The sequence below is a fragment of the Amphiprion ocellaris genome, chromosome 1 (assembly GCF_022539595.1).
Source record: "Amphiprion ocellaris isolate individual 3 ecotype Okinawa chromosome 1, ASM2253959v1, whole genome shotgun sequence".
Lineage (NCBI taxonomy): Eukaryota > Metazoa > Chordata > Actinopteri > Pomacentridae > Amphiprion > Amphiprion ocellaris.
The window spans coordinates 12,554,231-12,577,612 of NC_072766.1; the positions used below are offsets into that span (position 1 = coordinate 12,554,231).

The following is a 23,382-nucleotide window of genomic DNA, read 5'->3' on the forward strand; positions in this document are numbered from 1 at the left end:
GGGGCAAAAAAAAAAAATAAATCGGATAAATCGTGAATCAGGATTTTTTGTAAAAAAATCGGAGATTTATTTTTTTTTAGGCCATATCGCCCAGCCCTACCTAAAACATCACCATATGACTTTTGGCCCAATCCTAGGAGTGTCACAACTAGCACAATTGTATATAGATTAATCCAGTTTAGCATGAATGGAAACTATCTGTACCAAACAGCTCAGACATCTGAAGTTAAACAAATGATGGCAGTATTGCTAGAATTTCTGAAATCTGTCCACAAAGGAAATATAAAAACATGTTATATAACCAACCTGATGAATAAGTCCAACTTGGTGTGAATGACACATGATTTCCACATCACGATAAAAGGTGATCCATCAGACCAGGCCACCTGTTTTCATTGCTCCATGGTTCAATGTGCTGGTTCTGGTGGTTCGTATGTGCATATTCTCTGCGCTTTCAGTGGCAGACAAGGCATTCACAAGATGCCATGATGCACTTTGAGATCTAATCTTTCTATTATCACCAGCATTAACCCTTTGATGCACAGCATGGGTCAGGAGATCCATTTTTCATTGGATTTGGGTCACTTTTGACCCATGTTGTGCATTCATGGGTTATGGCCTCCAGCAGTTTGTGCTACAGAAGCTTTCTTGATCAGAACATACAGGCCTTTGCTCATCTCACACATCAGTGGACTTGACCCTGAACCAGTCAGCCAGTTCACTGGTTGAGCTTCCTTGGACCACATTTAAGAGGTACAAACCGCCACACAACACCAGTCATTTTCTGATCCAGTCATTTAGGCATCACAATTTGGGCCTAATCCCAGTCACTCAGATTCTTCCACTCAAAGTACTGAAAACAACCTTTGTAGCATTTACCATAAGTTGGTGTCTCCAGTAGCACATTTTACCATGACAACACACACACACACAAGGGGACACAATGCCACCAAAAAAACACTGCACACAAGTTGGATAATTGTTTATATTTATATTTGTATATATATTTATATATATATTATATTGTGTTTACTTAACAAACATGATAAATGCAATGTCTCCAAGTTAGCTGTAACAATAAAAATACAATATCTTTGTGTCCTTAAAGTACATAGAATTAAAACAGCAAAACAAAAAAAAAAAAAAACGAAAAACCGCCCTAAGTAGTTCACAGAGAGGTACAAATATACAGTACAAATCTATTTTATTCAAAAAGGGTACAAATAAAAATGCAACAAAATAGAGATATTAATGTTTTGTTAAAGTCAGGTAGGTGTAGGGTATTCTAAGGGAGCACTTTGGGTCGACAACTCTAAGGCTTCTGATAAAGATCAATACATGTTGGTACGGCCATACGATATTAAAACTCACTATACAAAGTTCATACAACCTGGATTATACTTGAGGATTGAATGTTACATTTACATAATTGCATATATTTTGCAGATTTAGGCATTTAAAAAAAAGACGCTGTTTTTTGTTTCATTTTTGTTTTTAGATAAGTTACATGTCACATGAAAAGCAGTGTCACCTTGTGCGAAAAATAAAAAGTACAATGTAAAATCTGAAAATATACAGACTTCTTTTAAAACTTTTAACCATTCTCCTGATTTAATTCGACATCAGAAACACCAAAACTGTTCTAAATTCACCTTTGCAGTTTGACACCGGACCAACGGGAAGGAGTTCACGCAAAAGTTCCCACTAGCAACATCGCAAAATGCAATAAACCGTCACATTACAAACAATGGAAAGCTATCCGATTTATGCAGCCCATCTGTCTCCATTTAATCAAACCCACCTTCTGTTGTCCAGAGAGTGTGGGACAGAGCACAAGATGCCAAACACAACCCATTAAGTCTAGGGATTTAAAAAGAAACTACAGATCTTGTGCAAGAACAATAAAAACAACAGATCTGTGTATGTTTGTCTATGCATGTGTGGAATTAATGGACTGCCCTCCACTGCAGACACTCTTGGCTTTGTCTGGTAAAAAAGTGCAGAGGGGAGCTTCCGTTTATTTCACTTCCACATATTGGAAAGACAGGAATTAAATCTTAAGTGTGAGTATAAAGAATGCATTAAAAATGTAACGGAACAGAAAACTGGGGGGGAAGAAAATAACAGTAAACAAACAAAAAGTCGCAGATTTCATTGTTGAACCGTCTAGGGCCCAAAGAGAATTCACCCTTTGAGACGTCTAAATATGAATTTCTGCTCAAAAACAAGATGAGAGTGTCGAGGCTTGACATTTCTGATTTGCTCTTGTGCAACCTAAAAAGGGAACACCGAGTCCACCAGAAGCATTACTCCATTATCTCAGTTTCACACATTGTACAAAGCGGAATTTAAGGCATTATCGACAAGCATCATCAAAGCTATCTGTACAAAAAAAGGAAAAAAAAACAAAACATCTATCTACAGAAACACACAACCTGTGATTTCTCCATGACTTTGTGTGCTTTACATTTTCGAAAACGCTTCAATTTACCAACAGATTTCATCTTAAAAACACTGTAAAGGAGGGCATTTAGTGCAATTACTTACAGCAACAGACTATCAGTGATGTGGATAAAAATGATCAGACATCTTGGTTTTTATGTTTCCTGTTAAACGCTTTCCAAAGCAGAGGGCATGAACAGAAAGGCTCGTGGTAGCGCAGCATGGTCTCGCTGTGAGAATTAACGGGAGGTAAAGTCACAGGTGACACTGCTGGCACCATTTAAATCCCGTCAAATGCATCTTGACCTAAAGTACAACGCTGAAGTGGTTTGGCAATCGCACCGAAATAACGCTGGACAAACGCGTCACGATTTGAGTGACACTCGTCTTGAGCGATTTGGCTTCAACCATGTGGCATCGTAAGAAAACAATGAAAGTCCACTGATCTGTCACTCAGCACTGTGCTATACTTGGAAAGAAAAGGATCGCCGAGCGCAAAATAGAAAGTGGCAAAGCAAAAATACTGCTTTGAAATCCTATAAAAAGGGAAATAATCCTATAACCAGACATCAGCATTAAATGACTGCACCAGCCAACCTGCCCTGCTGCTTCGGAGAGCCATACTTAAGACAAAGGAGGGTACAATACTGAGTTTACTGCATAGAACATGCCAAGACTACGTGAAATGTTTTCAGCTATTATGTATATTGCTTAGAGCATGAAAAAAAACTCAAAATGGTGAGCGTCTGATAGTGAGATGTGTTAACTCTAGTAAAAAACATTTTAAAGTGTAGGGTCACAGACTTAATACAGCACAAACAAAACCATAGGCACACTGAGAGTTATTCACCTCTTAACATCCACACCTTTTTATGGAATTACGATGCAACTGTGTGGCAAAACCAAAATGAAAGCGATTATAATACAAGAAATTCCAGACCTCTGGGCCTTAACTCACGTAAAATGAATTGAACACTTAAATTTAGAACAATCTTATGAATCCAACCCTTTATGGAATATTTTAAAAATATCTTTACACACAATGCTAATCTATTTTGCACTTGTTTCAACAGGCCCTGGTGACTGTTAAGAGATTTAAATTGTCGTGGTTTCTCCTGTCCACGCAGGCCATAAAGAGATTCCTTGCAGATTACAGTTTCAGTGATCGATGGGGAACAAAATGTAGTTTTTTGTCTGTGAATAAATGCATTCTAAATTTAAATTGAAGCTAATATGAGGCTTAGATAAAAAATAGCTATTTTAATGTGAAGTTGTCTACCCCTGCACATGATTCTGATGTTGAGCAGCAGGGGGAGATCAAAACGTTTAATGAATTAACAATAACTACAACTTTGAGAGCTACTCAGTTGATTTGTCTCACTGTGTCTCCTGAATTATGCATCACTGCACAGAAAGACAGCTGCAGTAGCATCAAGAAGGGATCTTTACACAGCCACTAAGGACAGGAGGAACAGTTAAATCACTGTTGTCCTTTATGTGCACAAAAGAGTTGTTTAAAGGCAAGCGTAAAAACTGTGAGCCTATTCTTTAAAGCTGTTCATACTGAGAGAAGATGACAGTCTAGTCTCACGGCCTCTCCACCTGCTGACAGAAGGTCAGGCTGTACACTCAGTGAACCACCAGGAGTTAAGGGACACATACACACAGCAGTGTCTGTCTCTGATGGACGAGCTGCTTCAAAGGTTTGCAAGTACAGGACACAAAACTGACAGCCGTGTAACTAACTGGTGTACCTGTCTGAGCACATTTCAGCGAGAGAAGATACAACAGAAAATGCACAAAATATTCAAAAGAGTTTCAACGTTTTGCCAGAGAGTCCAAAGGTCTACGGCAGAACAAAAGAAATCTGGCATTGTGTGATTTACACTTTTTGATGGGAATGTCTGCATAAGGAATGTCATCTGATTACCCTCTGAATGATTTCATGTGTGACCTAATTGCACTTATTTTCAATTTCACCCTTTTGGATTCTTTTCAGAGACATAGGTAAAAATATGTGAGAAGAAAGAAGAAACTGCAGCATTCATCTTGGCTAATTTGTAAACAGAGTTAGAAATGCGAGTCAGTTTTTTGTCTTTCGCCACAAACCACCAACAACACTACTTAAAACATATTCCCTTCATTAAAAAAACACATCTAGTGTACTGTGATTCCTATTTCAAGGTCAGTGTGAAATCAGTGGGTGAGATCTGCGATGTGCAACAAGACAATCGTATATAGGACTGTATACTTTGAAACAACAAAGATCAAACAGAAACTAACTGAATAACGGTCACAACTTAGAGTCAGACCTCTGATGGACTTCAGTAAATCCATAAGATTAAATATCATCAGTGAGATGGAGTTAATCTATAAATGTTTTGAGAAAGCTGCTTCTCATGCAGAACTATTAAATCAAAGAAAATAAACACCAAAATAGTGCATCACTTTAAAAGTCAGGTCTGAAGGGTGAGAATTTCAGATCTCACTCCTCAGACGTACAGAGATGTACGACAGCCCACGATAAACAAATCCCAGAGGAGGGGAGTACGGAGCAATACAGCCACATGCTGTAAAAACAACTATTGCTTTAATTTGGTGAGTGACTGAAGACTACCTCAAGTTTAGAACAAAGAGAACACCTCGCCACTGCCTCAGTCACACACAGGGATTCTCAACAAGGCAAACAACAAGGTCCTCCCACTCTGGGGTTCATGTGGCAGTGCAGCCAGTGATGTGGCAGGAAAATGTCTCTCTGGTTCATTCCCACAGGTGGCTTTGGTGAGTTCCACCCAGTGTCTCCTCCATTAATGACGCTGTTTAAAATTGCATTAAAATTCATCTGTCAGGTTGGGAAAGTTCTGAGGTACAGCGAGGAGGGGGAGGGCGTCGCTCCAGATGGGAAATGATTCTCTATGGTGAAAAAGTTAAACTCTAAATGATAGTCTCACAGATGACACTGGAATGCAAAAACATCTATTATCACCGAGAACAAGACATGATACCAATCGTCTGCGTTTTTGCAAATGCATCCACATAAATTAGGGCCCTGAGCCTAAACCAGAGGGCTTGATGGTGTTTGATGAAAGAAGATTTTGATTGCTGAACAGACAAACTGATTGATTTATCACTATTTGATTGTAAGACAAGTTGGATATTCCACACTTGGCCTGAGAGAGGATCTAAATCTTTGCAGGTCAACCCACTGAAAAGTACGGAGGGTAGAGAGTATCTCTGCTGACGGCAAAGGTTAACAGACTCCTGCTGGAGAAGCATAATGTAACATATACTGACAGCGTCAACAGTGCCAACATTACCACAGGAACTGCTGATGTCTGCAGTTCCATTCTTTTTTGGGTAAATGCTTTTGAAGGAAACAGGATCTTAGGAGTGGAGGAGATAAAAGATCACACACTGTGATCTTATTAATACATCAGAACCTGCAGAGTTGGTAGCTTCACTGTGCTACACACACATTTTTGTAGTCTGTGGTCTTTCAAAGAGACTGTTTGGTCAAAAAGAAGCTAGAATGCTAGAGTGAATGTGATGGTAACCTCCAACTATGGTTATATGAGGAAGTGGAGACAATAGGAGGGAGGGAAGAAGAGAAATGCAGTGTGTAAGGACTATGGTAGGCATTTCATCAGCTACATACTTTCTACTCAGCTTTTCAAATCCCCGTCAGACCTCAGCTGGCTGGGAAACCAAAGGCTCCTATCCTTTGGCTGAGTGAAAACCAAACCATAACTTCTCACCAGATGGCCATCAATCGTGTATTTTTTGTATATTATAGGGTGTGCAAAATCTCAAACATTCTGAGGCTACATTCGCACTTTTTCTCCCTCTTTCTCTCCTTGTCAAACTCATTCTTACTTGTGGCAGTCTCTTCTATAGTTGCTACCAAATGTGATGCTACTTCCCTGCATTAGAGCGCCCCTCGATGGACAGTTTGACCTCCTGGGTGATGAAAGAAGGTCTTGTGTGGCCAGAGGTGATAATCTGAGGGCGTGGCCCTTCGTCTCCCTTCATACTGTGTCTTTGGAGGCCAGGTGAGGACCACCGCCTCTGAGAGGCACCTAGTGCTGCCTGCATTGCTCCTATTCCTGCCTCTGCAAAAGCAGAGCCCTCTGTGTGCAAGTGGTAACTGCTGTGGCTTCTTGGATGCTCTGCCGAGGTCCTACTAGGTCTGATGGGTATCTCGGTGTGTCCAACAACCCCCAAATGTGTGACTTCCTCCTTATCAACCACCTCTTTCTCTCCATCCCTCTGTCTTTCTCTGTGGATGCGGTCCATCCTGAAATGAGACTGAGGCCGTGACTGCTGAGGGGCAGGAGGCCCCATGAGCTGGTGACCAGGTCCAGTGGCACTGGTTTTACTCAAAGTCCTGGACAGGTTTTGCTGTTGTTGTTGTTGTTGTTGCTGCTGCTGTGAATGATGGTGCTGTGGTTGTTTCTGCTGCTGTGGCTGAAGCTGCTGCTGCAAGGTGATGGACACACACATGTCTCCAACTTGTAGATGATGGCAGGTCAAGCCGTAGAGTTGTGCCGTGCGTTCAGGGCTGCAAGATGACCATCCTTGGCCAAACACAAAAAAGGGGTGCTCCGGGGGCACATCTATGGTCACTTTGCTCTGCTGCTCCCCCACAGTAAAATGAAGTGACACTAGACCTGGTCTCTGCTGGCTGGGACGGATGTCCATCACCAAGCTGGAGTCGATCTTAAGCCCCCCACTCACCTCGGCACTACGCACAAAATCCTGAGTCTGCAAGTCCTCGACACGCTTCAGCTCCCCAGTAGCCAGCTGAATAATTGCCCCCTTCATGAAGTGCGATGGGTTGCAGGGAGTCGAGACAGGAGTGAGGCTTGAAGCTAAGGCCTGAGTCACCTCTGTTGTAGGCTGGACTGGAGGCTGCAGGGGAAGCTGCGGCTGAGCTGTGGTTGGCTCTGCCCTTTCGGGGAGGCACACTCTGGCTAAAGAATCAGAGGATTTAAAGCTTGAGCTAGAGGCCATGGTGGTAGAAGCATGGCTGGCTGAGGCATCATTAGCCTGTCCTGGGTAGTGTTGCTGTGGCGGTTGGTGCGGGGGATACTCCAGAGGAATAAGAACCGGTTGCCCATTGGCCAGCATGACTGCATGGCCTGGTTGTCCTGTTTGTTGCGGCAAACTGCTTACTCTGTGATCACTGTAACTCGCTGGCTGGGCCATGTACCCAGTGCGGGCAGAAACTACACCTTTGCTCTCTCCATGGACATCTCTGGCTCTCTGGCCGCCCTGAGAGAGGTTCAAGGGAGCAAAGGAGACTTCTTTCCGCACTCCACTACCTCCTTGGCTGGAGGAAGCCAAACGGCCAACCACCTGCTGCACCTGGAAGTGAAAAAAAAAGAATTCAAGTGTTACCTAGACAACTTTTGATTTTGCAGAACAATTTAAAGCAAAACCCCACTGGAGCCTGAATTACAGTGTGTAACTACAAAATATCTGTGTTGCACAGTAAAAAAGTACTTTTGAAGTATCTAATCTCTTAAACCTTAAACTCTCCAGGACACACTTTCTGCCGATTTACGAACAGAAAGCTGTTTCAATACTGACATCAAGAAAGGGAGGCATGACAGAATTTGCTGGACTTCCCAATTTGGCAGTGAATTGGTTGATTGAAATGAGTACTTCATTCACAAAAACACCAGCTATCAAAAACCAACAGGGCTGAAATTAATTTACTTATTAAGTAACCAAAAAGTTTTATTCCTCTGCAAGCCTTCAGAAAATTAGCTCGATCAGCATCTCAATGTAACCACAAATGGCACAATGTGGCAATTTTTTGGCTGTGAGAGATTGCTCAATTACCAACAGACCCACAGCGCACAACAAAGGAAGGAAGTAGAGTCTAAAATTAACACACGCTATCGAGTCTTATCCAAATACTGAGGTTAGAAGATGTACAAATAATAATCAGACATAGTGTAGACGTGAAACCACGAAGCAGACTACTGACATGTCTATGGTGTTTAAATGCATTTCAATTATTTTAAATTGTACCAGTTGACCATTCTACTTGAATTGGACATGGACACATTCCATGACTGAAGACGAAGAAAAGGGAGAACAAAAATCTACTGTTACCTGCCACTTGTGCATTAGGTGGCTAACTGAGAATATTCTTAACACGAGTTTGCATTAACATGCATGTTGATATTATCAGTTTACAGCTACAATAACACAGATTAAAATTAGGAAGCCATCACAGTGTGTCTTACCTCCAGGTCGCTGTCTGGAGTGCTGCGCTGACCAGGTGAGCTTCTCTCTTCTAGCCTTCGGTTCTGCAGGATTTTGTCTTGGCTATGTTCCTGTGCTGCAGAGCTGGATGCTACCTGCAGCAGACGTGTATTTCTGGCAGTGTAGGCAGATTCTAGTACAGCCTCCCTGACTCCTTGCTCTTTATCCCCTCCATTCATCTCTGGTTCATTCTCCTGCTGGGAACTGTGAGAATCTCTGGTGGCAGGAGCCCTGACACCCTGAGGATGGTAGTAGACCGGCATCCCTCGAGAGCTGAGCTCTGCTGCAGGCAGGACTCCAACAGTACCAAGGTGCTGCTGGGCAGCTTGCTCTGAAGGCAGCATCAGTGGGACACCACTTGAGGCTGCAACTTTGGCAAAGGTATGAGTAGCTACCTGGGGCGGGGGAGGTGGGGAAACAACACCTTCCTGTATGACAGATGGATAAGGAACCAGGTGGGACACAGCATGAGGCTGAGGGATGGTGCCTGAGGGAGAGATTAATGATCCCGGGACAAAGCCAGGGGGCAGAGCATAAGGTACCGCTGCATAAGGGGAGCTAACAAACTGGAGAGAGGAATGAGGGATCTGTGCATAACCAAGAGGAGGATAGGGAAGGCCTGGATGCTGCAGGAGAGGAGAGTGTACAGTATAGGCTGGAGAGATGTGGCTTAACACTGGGTGAAGACTGGTAGGTGCGTAGGTAACAGAAGGAAGGGCCACTTTGTAGAGCATACTGTATTGGTCAACGGGCACTGCTGGTATGCCGTCTGAATTTTCCACTCCATAATGAAGCCCTGGTTGAGCTCGCAGCCACTCTGCTGATGGGGTCGCTCCCTGAGTGTCACTGTTGGGTGCAGAGTTCTGGGTAGAAACCACTTCATCTTCTCCAATACTACCACCAACAATGCCACCAGCAATGCTGCCACCTCCTGCTGCAGCCCCACCTCCCCCTGTCCCTCCAGCTCCACTGCTGTTACTAATGGGAAGGTCCCTCTTCTTTGGAGGCAGGCACTCCTGGTTGCGCTCCTGAGCTGGTTTCATTGCAATCCTCTGACCAAGCACACTGCTTTACTGTACTGCACAGGAACTGAAACTTGCAAGCTGGTCAGCCTGCACAGGAACCAGTTCTGAAATCACCTGGCTGACCTCATCTGCCAATGCACCTGAAAAAAATGAAGATATACCACCTCATCATATCACTGTCTAATTTATTAATATCTACGTCAAATTACATGAAAACAAAACTTCAGATTTGGCTTGTGAGAGCAGTACTTATGCGACAGATTGTGTTAGGTTACCCGTTGTCTGACTCAGTGGATATAGACTGTGGGTATAAGCCTTACCAATGGCCGCATATTTTACGTCGCTTTCCTCTCCGTTTCTGCTATCTGTATGTTCACAGTTTTAAAATCCCCATCACCACAGGAAATAACAACAACCACATCTTGGCTAGTAATCTACTGATTTTTGGTGAATAGCCAGTTTAACAACAGTTCTCACGTCTGTGCATGCAAACACACCAAAACAATTCCCTACGTCACTAGTATGAGAAAACACTGTTACTGCATCCTTGACTTAGCTATGCCCAATACAACCGTGGCTGGTTCAAAGAAATATAAACAAAACAGAGCGTTTGCTCCCCCTAGAGCACAATGATAATGGGGCGCAGGCAAGAATATTTGATGCTACAGATTGGTCTGGCGATGCAAGCTTAAGTTACCTAGAAACACAGACAGAAAGCACTTAAAGTATTGCTATACAGATATGCTACTGTGAAGACTGAAAGTGACAGAATGTTGCTGTTACTGGTCTCTGGCAAAAACAAATCATCAGACTGGTCTAAAATGCCATTCTCTTCTGTGATTTTCTAATCAAGAATACCTATCGCATTTTGATACACATAATTTCTTCATAGGTGTCTATACAACTGCAAAACTAACCACACCTTATAAAACAATATCAATGACAAAATGTGGGCTGTTGTTGCCTTTTCAAAACTTGCAACACTGCACCACACACTACATAATTACAATATATACAACACCAGGCCAGCGTTATGGTATAGTATCACAAGTTGTGATTTCCATCTTTAATTTACATGCTTCATCCCCTTAATGTCCATTTCCTCTGTATTCCCTTACAATAACTGTTCCTCTCACTAACAGCTTATCATTCATATTCTATGTTGGCTTGGTCTAAGTTTTAACTGAAACTATATCAGAATCTGAATCAAAGAATTTGACTTAAGGGGTTTCCTTTGCTCTCAACTTATTTGCACTAAAACAAAAACAAAAAAACATACATGCATTTAAACAAGGGCAACAGATTAAAGAATGGAAAACAGTGTTTCACTGCTATGTGCAGCGATAGATATGTGTACAAGAGCATGTTTAAAATAACCCAAAAGTTTAGTGCAAATTATGCAAGTTCTGATAATAGGAATAAATGCATTAACAAGAAATACGGGAGGGTGCGTAGATTGATGTTATGATGCTATCATGCTTAGACTGAGTGAAATACTCAAACCCAGCTAGACTCAACTGAGATAAACAGAACCCTGCAAATAAAATGAACTACTCTAACTGGGATATTTGGATACTTCAAGGAAGCACACTGACTCAACTGTAGTAAATTCAACTTGGAAGTGTCCCTTTTTCTTTACCACTACTCTATTTAAGGGAAGGTTCCTGCTTCTCTTAGCATATCTGCTCAGAAAACTGTGAAAACATGCATTCTGGGACAAAACGCTGAACAGCACCAGATAGAAACATCTGCTCGACAAACGTAGTTACATGTCAGAGTTTTCTTCCTGTTACCGCTACACTTCAGAGTAACTATGTTTACCGTTAGCTGGTGGCTGACTTGGCTAAAGTTAGCTAGCTACTTTGAGTCAAGACAAAGAAGTGAGAGTATGACAACTTGTACACCAACACTAAATGCAGAAGGCGAGTTAAGATGGTAGCTAATGTTATATGAGGCCATTTGGTTATCGCTATAATTTATCACTGGGCAGCAGCCCAGAGGTTCAGGCTAGTTAGCTACACAGCTAACACAGCTACATGTAGCTACAAGAACTGACTTCAGTCCTGCACGACTCACATCTACTCACAACTAACATGGCAGCGCGCAGAAAGCATCTATTTGATGACTCTGCTTCGTCTCGGCCTGTACACGTACCTCCAAATGTCATCGCGAACGGGCGTTTCTTTAATAAAAGTTGATATGCGGGGGGACAATTGAAGAAATCAAGGCTAAGGAGTCAAGCCCATCTCGAAGGCCAGCAGAGGCGCTCACCAATGACGTCACTACGTTTATTCAATTTCCTGTTTTTCCATGCACGCACGTCAAGCAGGATCAGGAACCACGTACGTTTACTCAAGTATTGTACCTAAGTATAATTTCGAGGTTTACGTGAGTGTTTCTGCTTTATGCCATCTTTTATATCCCACCTCTGCATATATATATATATATATATATATATATATATATATATATATATATATATATATATATATATATATATATATATATATATATATATATATATATATATATATATATATATATGGGTGCTCTGCCTAAACACCTCCAGACTGTATAGTCGGTGAGAAGCATTGCTCACAATAGAGTTCAGTTTCCACCGCAGCTACCTGCTGGACTGTTTCCAACTCAACACCATTTGTGGAGCTCGCCTTCTTGATTAGCTTATTCAGACAGTTTCTGTCTCTGGAGCGCGCCTCGTCCCCCCAACACACAACCCCAAAGAATAAAGCACTGGCCACCACAGTCTGGTGAAATGTACATAGAAGAGCCTATCCCAGCTTACTTAGGGCAAAGTCAGGAGACACCCTGGACAGGTCACCAGTCTATCATAGGGCTACCTATAGAGACAAACAATCACAATCACACCTATGGACAATTAAGAAACACCAATTAACTTCAGCATATTTTTGGACTGTGGGAGGAAGCTGGAGAACCTGTTGAAAACCCACGCTGTAGAGGGAGAACATGCAAACCCTACACAGTAAGATCCCAGTCCATGGCCAGGAAGCGAGCCGGGGAGGCGAATTCTGTCTAGCTGTGAGGCGACAGTGTTAACCACCGAGACACTGTGCAGCCCACTTGAAGTTTCATGATGATCTTTATTTTTTTATTTACCTGATATAATCTTGAAAGGTCATAATTCAATTTAGTGCAATACTTGAGTTGATGATCAAATATATGCCAAAGGAACAACTTCTCCATCAGTCTCAGTTGTACTTTGGTGCTAACAGGCAAAGCATGCTTACATAAAAGATGGTGATAAATATACTGTGTACTGCTTACATAAAAATGTTAGCATTTACAAGTACTGTAGTGCCATGGATGTAATGTATGTATGAAGACACAGAGGTGACAGAGGCTTACACCTTCAAGCAAGCAGATTACAGACACATTAGTGTTAAGATGAATACACAGATAGATGGAGGAGTGGAGAAAAAAAGAGGACGAGAGGAAAAAAGATGAACAGTATAAATACCATCATAAATAAAGCCATAGAATAAAGTGCACTTACCATCAGAGCCCATGAGCTATATGATTAGATTTGTGTTCATTATTCATACAAAAAAATATGTGTAATGCAGTGGGAATCAAAAACATGATGCACATTTTCCTCAGAAATTCTATAACTATAAGTTTCTCCTAAGTACAAGATGCCAATCATAAATATGAGCAGAAAACAATATTCCATGCTAACATTTATTTATTTCTGAATATCTACTTGATATACAGAACCATGCAAGATTCTGATGAGATCTGATGCAAAGAAAGCAGGATTTAAATATCTGAATCTTTAGATTTACTGCTGCTCATTTTGGAGGACACCCAAGATCCAAGTCCTGCTCCAGACTTTTTTTTCTCCTAGCAAGACTGCTGTCATGGATTTACACAAAGCTCCTCCACAGGAACACCAAGAGCCCTTTGCTTCACTTCAATGGTTAGCAGCAAATCTCTACGAGCCTGCAGGATACACATTTGTTTCACTTAGGTATAAAGAACACCACAGAAACAGATCAAACGCCACTGATTTCATGCTGTTACAAACAAACTACTAACCTTGGCAATCAGATTTTTCTTGTGCTGTAAGTTCTTGATGGCAGTATTTCTGGAGATGAGATTTTCCTGCAAGCAACAATAGTTTATTTTACGGTCAAATATGAATAAAATACACACTGAGTTAGATATGTTAGATAAGTAACAGTACCTCAGCTTTGCTTATGACCCCACTGAGGGCAGTTTGGTCTATGTTAGAGGCCGAAAGCACCGAGCAGAGCCCAGCCTCCACATCTTCCACACTATCTGTCAGGGCTTGCAGCTTCTTTTCCAGCAGCATGGTCACCTGATCTGCTTTATGCTGCACCTTCTGAATATTCTGAGGGAATGCCTTGTACAGTTCATCCCTTTCCATCTGAAGCTGTGCACAGGAGCACATGGTGCACAACAACGTTCACAAAAACATTAAATACACACAATTCCACAAAATATTAGTCTTACTACCAATGAATCAAGCTATTAGGACACAGCTCAGCCTCAGCTTTTACCTTCGTGAATTTCTCTCCCAGTACCTCATGTTCCCGTTTCAAATTTTCCAGCTCCCTTTTTTTGAGTTTTTCAATGGTATTACTGGGATCCTGTTAAAAACAATATAACAAATTACACTTGTCATGTGACCAGTATGCTACAAAGGTACATGCATACACACCAACACACTGGTAGCAACAAGTATACAGTAAATGTTCTAGTAGCAACAGTAATCTCAATGTAAAAAAAATAAAATAAAAAATCACAAATAGGTATACCTTTTTCGCCGAGTAGTATTTAATTTTCTTCTCAACTTCAGCATTATCTTTCTCGACTTTTGAGATGCTCTCAGCAAGACGTGTGTTGTCCAGTGAAACAAGTTTCAGGTCGTTCTTCATCACCTTCTGTTTCTCGGTTATGCTTGCAATTTCTTCCTTGAAGAAACACACCACGTGAAAAATTAAATTCAGGTTCAAAGCTAATTATGCAACAAATAGCTAAGCAGCATATTCTGTCAACAAGTTCAAATCTCAAATCTGAAGGCTATTTTGTATTTCATGATATTTTAAACAAGATATCCAAATGATTATCAATCAAAACAGGAAATTCAAAGACACCGGCGAATTCTTAGGAGAATTGCAATGCACATTGAAGATTGATATCTAAATAATGAACACTAAGGAGCTGCAGGCCTACACAAAGCATTTGAAACTTGTATGTTGTTAGTTCAACCAGGATGCTGAATGTGTTTGTACTGATACCTTGAGTATAGAGACTGTATTCAAATCCTCCTCCATTTGATTAACAACCAGTTTAGCATCACTGAATACTTGGTTGTGATATTCTTTAAGAGCTGCGATGTAGCTGTTCCACATGTGTTCCTGCTCACTGGTTGAATTTTTCTTCATGTAGTCCAGCTCCTGTCGCAGCAACTGCATCTTTTTCTCATTGTTGGCTGTAATTTCTACACAAATAGTGACATAAAATGATGGTTCTCGTTTAGTGTGTGACAGTATGAGGCGTTAATTTTTATTCAAAATGAGAGTTATTTACCCATTAGGTTTTTTTCCCATTTGTTCCTGATTGTTGTCATTTCTGCATCATGTTTCTGTTGAGATAATGGCCAAAGTGGTGTTTGTAATACTGATGTTTACTTCTTGAAATATGAGGCCAAAGAGAAACATTAACATGCACTCATGATTTGTACTACAAACCAGTTCAAGCTCCCTGATGAGGTTGTCATTGTCGAGCTCCTGTATGTCGACCATGATGGCCTTAATTTTCTTATGAAGCTCCGTCTCTAGTTCTTCCTGCTCTTTCTGCATCATTTCAGTGGAGACTAAAACACCCGCTTTCAGCTCAGCGATTTTGTTCTGGTGCTCACACAGCAGGTGCTTCATCTTCTGCTTGTACACCTGGTGGTAAAAATATATAAATGTGCAACATGAGGCTGATTTAGCTGTTAATTCCACCCATAGATTATTTTTGCTTGCTTGAGAATTCATATGGAAGCCTAATATTCATAAACAGTCACACTGTACTGCAGAGTGTAGCATCCATCATAAATCCACCATCTCCTGCCCTGACATACCTTTTAATCCTACGCCCACTCGAGCAAAGAACAGATACTCTGTAGGGTGACCCGACCCAATGTCCCCATTTCATCCGTATAATCATTATACACTCAAGTGAGGCCTCTATCATAACAAACTTTTATTCATTATGTCCCATTATAGAAAGCAAATAAACTCATTTTCACAAAGAATACGAGACAGCAGGTAAGTCAACACAGTGATGAGGTGGCAAACTCTCAATAACTCACATTTCTAAGAAGACTGACCAGAAACCTTTATTTTACTTCAATAAGTTAGAAAAGAAAATACTACACACCTTAATGCTTTTATCTGATTGCAACAGTTATTGGTTTCTTGCATTTGATTTCATCTATAACCTCAGAAAAGCTCATTAAAAGGACCAGCATATATTCAAAACACCAAATTTTTGGAGGACAGCACCTTGAGAATAAGAGGTTTATTCTCAAGGTGCTGTCATGTTTGAACTCACCTCTGAATAGAAATAATCTAAATATTGGGAAATACAACCCCAAATTTTCTGTCACAACCTAGCAAATAAATACAATGGAATTTTATCTAGAATGCTAATAAGAATTAAGTACTGATATTTATTGATTTATACTTTCAATATGTTTTCGTTGGTGCAGTTGTTTAATAATATATTAAAAGTGCTCTATTACAAGTGATTTATAGGAATGATGGCAAACTAAGTGGGTCAAAATATAATTGAGGGACTTTTGAAGTCCATGGGATATATCTTGCATACATTTTTATTAAAAGTAAATATATATATATATATACATATATGTTTTTTATATTCATTATGATCATGTTTTTACAAATTCCATTATTATTTATTTCGGAAACAATCACTTATTGATAAACAATGACTGGATATCACTAAAATGTCAACTAAATAACCATCCAAATGTAATAATAACCAATGTCTAATTAGCTAAACAATAATGAATTGAGCTTATTCCATAATAGTTTTGATTGTGATCTTTTTATTAAGTTGAGATAATCATGACAGATATTTCTTTTTTGGCAATAGATATCAAATTTTATATGGAAAATAACAAATTGTATCTGTGTCCGAGAAATCACTTTCAACTAAGTTACCAAGTACAAAAACACCTCTCAAGGAAGTGATTTAAGTGTGTTAATTCCAGATCACATGACCTGCTCCACATGATGTCATTTCCTCCAGAAGAAAAGACTGGCAAGACTCCAAGGCTTTCTGAGTTATTTAATATAAAGTAGTGTGTGACTCAAGTGTAGATTTATGACATGTCAACAGGTTTACTACAATATCTTTAGAAATAACTTTCAATTTCTATTTTACTCAATTGTATATATAATATTTAGAAGAATCTTTTTGTAAAAATGCCACGTGGTGTTTGGTTATAGGCGGCCATGTTGATTTTAGGCCTGAAAACAGCAAAAATGTCAACTATGATACAAAAAGTCCTGCAATTATATATTGACCCAAGTGCTGTTATCTGGTAAATTTGATGTGATAACAAGCTTTTTTTCTGAATTTTGAGAGAACAACCTATATACAGCACTAAAGAAATTAATGACACATAAATGTCTGTGTGATTCTATGGATAACGCAAAAAACTAGTATCTACTGCCTACATGTGATCAGCCATTGAACTGGAAGAGTCTTGTTACCCGTTCTGTCTTAAAATACCGACTTTCAGAACATCCAGCTGCTGAATGTGGTTTTGCAACTACAGTCTATCTGTGTGTTAAACTTACTTTGATCTCTACTCTGTGACGGCCTTCATCTTCTTCTATCTCCTTCTCCAGGTTCTTCAGTTCAGCCTTGACCTCCGCGAGGTTTCTCTCTGTGATTTCCCAAAAGCTGTGGATCTGATCCCTCTCCAGCTGAAAGTAGTTCCTCTCCTCTCTCTCTCTATCCAGCTCCTCTCGAAGGTGCAAAATGTGCTCTTCCAGCTACAAGACAGAAATACACTGCAGTGTGGGCACATCAGAGCCAGACAATGTTCATGTCCAGCAACCTTTGTTTACTGTGAAAACTGAGCATTGTAGCTTATTGCCACATTTTGCCTAAAGGGGCAGTCTGTTGAACAAGCTTGAGTTAATTTACTTCTCTACTCAGCCCGTGATATAAGACATATATGAGCTTCTGTGACTATGAAGGAAAAAAATGATTGGAGATGATGATTCTGTGGTGGCTATCTGCATTACGAATCTTGTTGGGTAATTTAACAGCCAGCTGGAGGTTCTAGTGAAAAGATGTCACTTGTCATATGTAGCGTTTCGAGGGCTTGACCCGTATGAATAACTACGCAGCCACAAAATAAACACTCATCTTTTCTGACTTACAAAAAAATTTTACAAAAACAAATCATTATTTTAGATAGAAAGTGGTTAATTTAGCCACTTCTGCACAAAAAAATTTAAGTTTAACTGGTGACAAGTTGTTCAGCACTAAATTAATCCCCACACAAATCAAGTGTGGCTTAAAGGAGAGTGATCAGATAGAGTGACCAGTACATAGACACTCCTTTGACTGGAGACTATAAAAGGCAAACTTAAAACGCAGGTTTCCTCAAATGACACAGTGCCACAGATGGCAGGAAAAAGACGAGAACAGGTTGTTGGCCTACTGGATGGTGGAATGTCTGTTAGAGCTGTAGCCAGGCCCCTGAATGTCCATAGCTCCACCATTTGTTGTCGAAGAAATTGTTTCAGACAGCTCTGGATGGCTATGTCGGACAACAGTTACATCTGTTGTAAAGATGCTGTAAGTTGGAAGAACAAATACTTGTTTCCCTACATAAGGATAAGGATAAGGATAAATTTTATTGATCCCACAGTGGGGAAAGTTCACCGTTACAGCAGCTCCAAAGAAAAAGTATAAAGGCAGTGCAGGAATAGATAAGAAAAAGGAACACAGTGCAAAAATTGCAGAAAAAAACATTATATACAGATGATTTTTTCTTCTTATAAATATGTAGAAGATTATATACAAGAGGATGAGGTATCAGTTATTGCACTGATGAGGTATCAGTTATTGCACATAAGTAGGAGGATGCGTGTCTAAAATGGGGAAGAGAAAAAGTGCAGCAGTAAGCAGTACACAGTGGAGTTTATAGTGCGGCATTGTACAATCTGACAGATGCTGGAATAAACGACCTGCGGAAGCGTTCCTTCTTACACCTAGGCTGTACCAGTCTGTTGCTGAAGTCGCTTCTTAAGGAGTTCACAGTATGATGCAGAGGGTGGGAGGTGTTAAAAGAGATCAGTAAAATATTACATGCTGGGTTTTTTAATTTTGTTCAGTATCAAAGTTGGGACATCTCAATTACTTTTATTGTTCTTTAACCCTCCTGTTGTCTTCATTTACGGGCACCAAAAATATTGTTTCCTTGTCTGAAAAAAATCCAAAAATTCAGCAAAAAAAATTCCCTAAATTTCTGAAAATTTGCAAAACCTTCAGGAAGAAAATTCCAATAATTCCTTAAAAGTTTCCCTTAAAACTTTTATTTTAAAAAAAATCCCTCAAATTTGGCAAGAAAATTCTTGTAAATATTTTCAGAAAATGAGTAAAAATCTTCAAAAAAATCTAAAAATATCTAAAGTGACTACACACACACACACACATATGTGTGTGTGTGTGTGTGTGTGTGTGTGTGTGTGTGTGTGTGTGTGTGTGTGTGTGTGTGTGTGTGTGTATATATATATATATATATATATCAGTAAAAGTTGAAAATATATTTTTTTCCACATTTTGAAACTTGAAAACGGGTCAAGGATGACACCAGGGTTAAACTTGTCTCTGGGAAGTCCATCAGCTGTAGGCAAGTGCAGTACGAACTTGTTAGGATACCCCTTTAACACACAGGCCACTTTGAGCAGGAAACATTTCTTTCCTCCTGACATAAAACAAGCAAGCATCGCTCCACACACATCACACTTCAGCTCTGACCTGCTCCTTGGACATCTCCTCCTTGGTAAGGCCATCTATCAGTGTCGGCGTCCTTGCCTTTGCAGGCGTTTTACTTGTACTTTTCTTTTTGGGTGGCTGGAAAAAGTCAACATAATCATTTAAGTTTAAAATTGCTGCTTATGTAGCAACCATGTGTTTATTTAAAGGACGAACTACAGCTTCAAAATCCGCTAGCAGCCTTTCTACCTGCATATTCGGTGTCAACGTCAATGACAAGTAGCTGAAAAAATTAATTCATACACTTAGCCAGGCATTAGCTGCTAGGTAGCTAACAGCTAGCGTTAGTATTTACTGTCGTTAGCGCTCTGTGAAGCCGCTTGGTTGTAATTAAATAATGTAAATAACTCTCTGCTCACCATAGTATATACTGCGAAAATAGTGCGGAGAAACGGGCAATGTTTGGAGAAGACAACACAGTAGTGAAACTCAGAAAGTCGCTTCTGTTTCAAGCTCCCAGCCGCAAACATCCGTTACTATAGCAACATCAACAGAGAGCCCACCAGGAGGGGGCGGGGCGGCAGGAACAAGCTGTCCAATCAGAGCACAGAGTGGAACAGGAAGCTGAGCTCTTTATGCAGTTTTTCTCAGTCGCTTTGGTACATTTCTCGACACAAAGAAAGAACAAATGTAGAAATGTGAACATAGGACTATCTCCTTAGGGAAAACTGTACATGCAGTGCTGTAGGAATTACAGTGCAGTCTTCCTACACCTCCTGACGTTCCTTTCTGTTGGGCCACAAATTCTCATCCACATCACGAATATCTTCTCTTGCGTCTTTGAGCGATTTCAGAAAAGCCTAACCCTTCACTCATTTCCCTTCGTTAGAGAATTTCAAGATTCACCTGGGAGCAATTTACCAATTCAGGACAGATTTAGAAAAAAAAAGTCTAATGGAAATGTATAGAAATATCCTTGACATATTATGACAACTTGTTCACCCATTTTGCATGTAAAGACTTATGTAATGAACTAATTCCTAAATGTTGTGGGGGTGAGACTATTCAACAGAGACCCATTATAATACATTTAGATCAATATGACAGAAGCAATTAATAATGTAGGAAACAGCAGAGAATTGTACAGAATCATTTGCATGGATGTACGAAAGCATTTGCAACTTGTTCATAGAAATGAGAAACTGCTTTTTTGATGTGTACAAGTGACAGAATGATGTGAAGAAGTAGTTTTGAGAATTTCAATTCTGATCTTAGAAATGTACAAAAGATTAAAGAGACTTTATTATCATTGTTCAGAAGTACAACGAAAGTACAACGAAATTTAGCGACTGAGAAAAACTGTAATAAATTATGTCCAACCTCAACCTACATATAACTACAATGAAAAATACAATTATTTAAAATATATCTGACTTTTAAAAAAAATATGTACTCATAAAATATGCTTAAGTGAACAAATATGTCACAAGTCACAAGAGTAATACAAATGTGTTATTTATGCCGACGATTAATTATTTTTTCATATTTTGTTGTTCTGACTTTGCAATGTGTGTGTTAGATAAGGCATATAGAAAGTATTTTTGATTATTATTATTTTTTAACGATTTGAACAGCGCTACAGCATGCTAATATAGCATAACATCATAAGCTTAACCTAAAGCCAGCTAGTTGGTCTTTCAGAAAAACAATAATACATTTTTTTTTTACCACTGGTTAGCTCTTATGTTGCAGTGTTACGTGATTTATCTGAATTATTATATTAGTGAGGCCAGACTATTTAAAATCATTGATGTTTTACCTCCCTTTTTTGATTTCTTCATAACAGTAAAATGATTCTGAGCTCAGTATTAACCAAGAAAATACCTGAAATGAAAATCATCCAGTAATCGTACTACTTTCAAGCCCCCAGTCATAAATCACACAAAAAATAGTAAGTAACAAAGCAAAACAAAATAGCATGAGGTTTGTTTAAATACATCAAATGTACATTAGGAAGTTTTACTCAGCAGGGGGAGCTGGAGGCATACACTGAAGAGATCTCCAGTAATGTTATACAGCTCCCTTCAGTATTTAGTATTTGTCTGACTATTTAAATTTTTTTTTATCAAGTTCTTTTATACTTTATGGAAATAGATAAATAAATCTAGCAGTAAGAGTGCCACAAACTATGTTAAATGGAGGAATACTATAATGTTAAAAAAAAGCAATAATGAAGAAAGTAATAGCAAATATCAGTAAAACAATTAGAAATATTTTGTTTAGCTGATTTAAATAGATTTGTATGTGATGTGCTATTTTTACTTCTGGACTGTTCTTTTTACAGTCAACATGCAAATTAAAAGATTTTTTTCTTTTTTGTGATTTTGCTAGGTATTATACATATACGTAACAAAACAGGAAAAATAAGTAAAATAATATTTTTTAAAATGATTTACCATTTTTAAGTTCTCAATATATTACTTTTTGTGTAAAATCACAATATTTTGTGTTGATTTAAATACAGTAGTACAAAATAGTGTAGTTCTACAGTCTAACATTGTAAAAGAACAAATTACCATTTATAAAAATACCGATTTTTGATTAAGACATTACTGTTCTTTTAATAGTAAACATAAATTAAGACTTTTATCTGTGATTTTAACAAAACAGGGACAACCTGTAAAATAATAGTAAGTTGTTTTAAAATAATAGATATTAAAAACTGCTAAAAACAATATTTTTTTCAGCGTACTGCTCAGGCATCTTTAGTAATTTTTCATAGTACCTTCATGCTGAAATAGCATGATTTGGATTCAACTTTTCTGTGTGTCACCGCCTCTCTAGTAATATGATTAAAGAAAACTTTATCAAGCAAAAGGCACCATGTGAATACATCATTAACTAACATTCTAATGGACTTGAATGAAAATCTACACAGACATAACGAATGGAATAAATTGCCAAAAACCAACTGACATGCAGTGAACGTGTGAGTTATGGGACCTCAGAGGGTCCAGAAGTCAGGAAAGTTGCCTGGTTGGAAATTTAACTTTGAGCCAACAAAAGGACAAAAAGCCTGCAGGTGTTGCTACAGTAACTGAAACCACCTGAAAAGCATTCAGGCCAATTCAAGGCCTTCTGGGGCCCTAAGCAGAACTGCTTCAGTGTTCCTGCTCCAGCACCATGGTATTATGTATTGTTTGTTTACAGAGACACCACAATAACAAAGTTGTTATTAATTTACCTGTAATTTTACAGCTATGACCTGTCAAAATGTGTGCTCTGTAAAGACAGCAAAGCGGATGGAGAGAGTGGTGATTAATTATCTTCTTACTGCTCTCCCATTCTTGCATACAGCTGAAAGGGTCACTAGTTTCTATTTAGTCAGACTGCATTTGTATTTTACAAGTTAGTACCATTAAGGACTTTCATGTAATGCATATGCAGAAGTTAACTGATCTAGTCTGCTTGTTAGAACCACTGAAAGCCTGCAAAAATTAGGTCTACTATCAATGTTACTTCAGAGCTCTCAGAATATCCACATATCTGAACATAGCTGTGAGTTAATGATGCTACTGCAAGGTAGTTAACTGTTGACTTGAACTGTGGG

At 39.4% G+C, this 23,382-nt stretch overlaps 2 protein-coding genes across 2 annotated transcripts; both read right to left on the reverse strand.

The window, feature by feature from the left end:
* Nucleotides 1–976: 976 nt before the first annotated feature.
* On the reverse strand, nucleotides 977–12,034 carry atxn1l (ataxin 1-like). The gene is made up of 3 exons (XM_023283918.3): nucleotides 11,895–12,034; nucleotides 8,697–9,880; nucleotides 977–7,806 (listed from the first exon to the last, which is right to left on the reverse strand). Exons 2-3 carry the CDS (start codon nucleotides 9,756–9,758, stop codon nucleotides 6,355–6,357), a joined length of 2,514 nt encoding a protein of 837 aa, XP_023139686.2. The 5' UTR covers nucleotides 9,759–9,880; nucleotides 11,895–12,034; the 3' UTR covers nucleotides 977–6,354.
* A 1,409-nt stretch (nucleotides 12,035–13,443) lies between these two features.
* LOC111577580 (dynein regulatory complex subunit 4-like) lies at nucleotides 13,444–20,312 on the reverse strand. Its single transcript, XM_023283925.3, has 11 exons — nucleotides 20,192–20,312; nucleotides 19,815–19,910; nucleotides 17,618–17,815; nucleotides 15,494–15,694; nucleotides 15,333–15,387; nucleotides 15,041–15,243; nucleotides 14,558–14,713; nucleotides 14,300–14,389; nucleotides 13,963–14,172; nucleotides 13,815–13,880; nucleotides 13,444–13,718 (listed from the first exon to the last, which is right to left on the reverse strand). The coding sequence occupies exons 1-11, from the start codon at nucleotides 20,300–20,302 to the stop codon at nucleotides 13,635–13,637; spliced, it is 1,470 nt and encodes a 489-aa protein (XP_023139693.2). The 5' UTR covers nucleotides 20,303–20,312; the 3' UTR covers nucleotides 13,444–13,634.
* Nucleotides 20,313–23,382: the final 3,070 nt, after the last annotated feature.

Coding starts and splice junctions, on each gene's coding strand:
- atxn1l (XM_023283918.3), bottom strand. CDS start 9,758: ATGAAACCAGCTCAGGAGCGCAACCAGGAGTGCCTGCCTCCAAAGAAG. Junction 7,807..8,696: donor CTCCAGACAGCGACCTGGAG/GTAAGACACACT, acceptor TTTCACTTCCAG/GTGCAGCAGGTGGTTGGCCG.
- LOC111577580 (XM_023283925.3), bottom strand. CDS start 20,302: ATGTTTGCGGCTGGGAGCTTGAAACAGAAGCGACTTTCTGAGTTTCAC. Junction 14,714..15,040: donor ATACAGTCTCTATACTCAAG/GTATCAGTACAA, acceptor TGTTTCTTCAAG/GAAGAAATTGCAAGCATAAC. Junction 14,390..14,557: donor AATACTACTCGGCGAAAAAG/GTATACCTATTT, acceptor TGTTTTTAACAG/GATCCCAGTAATACCATTGA.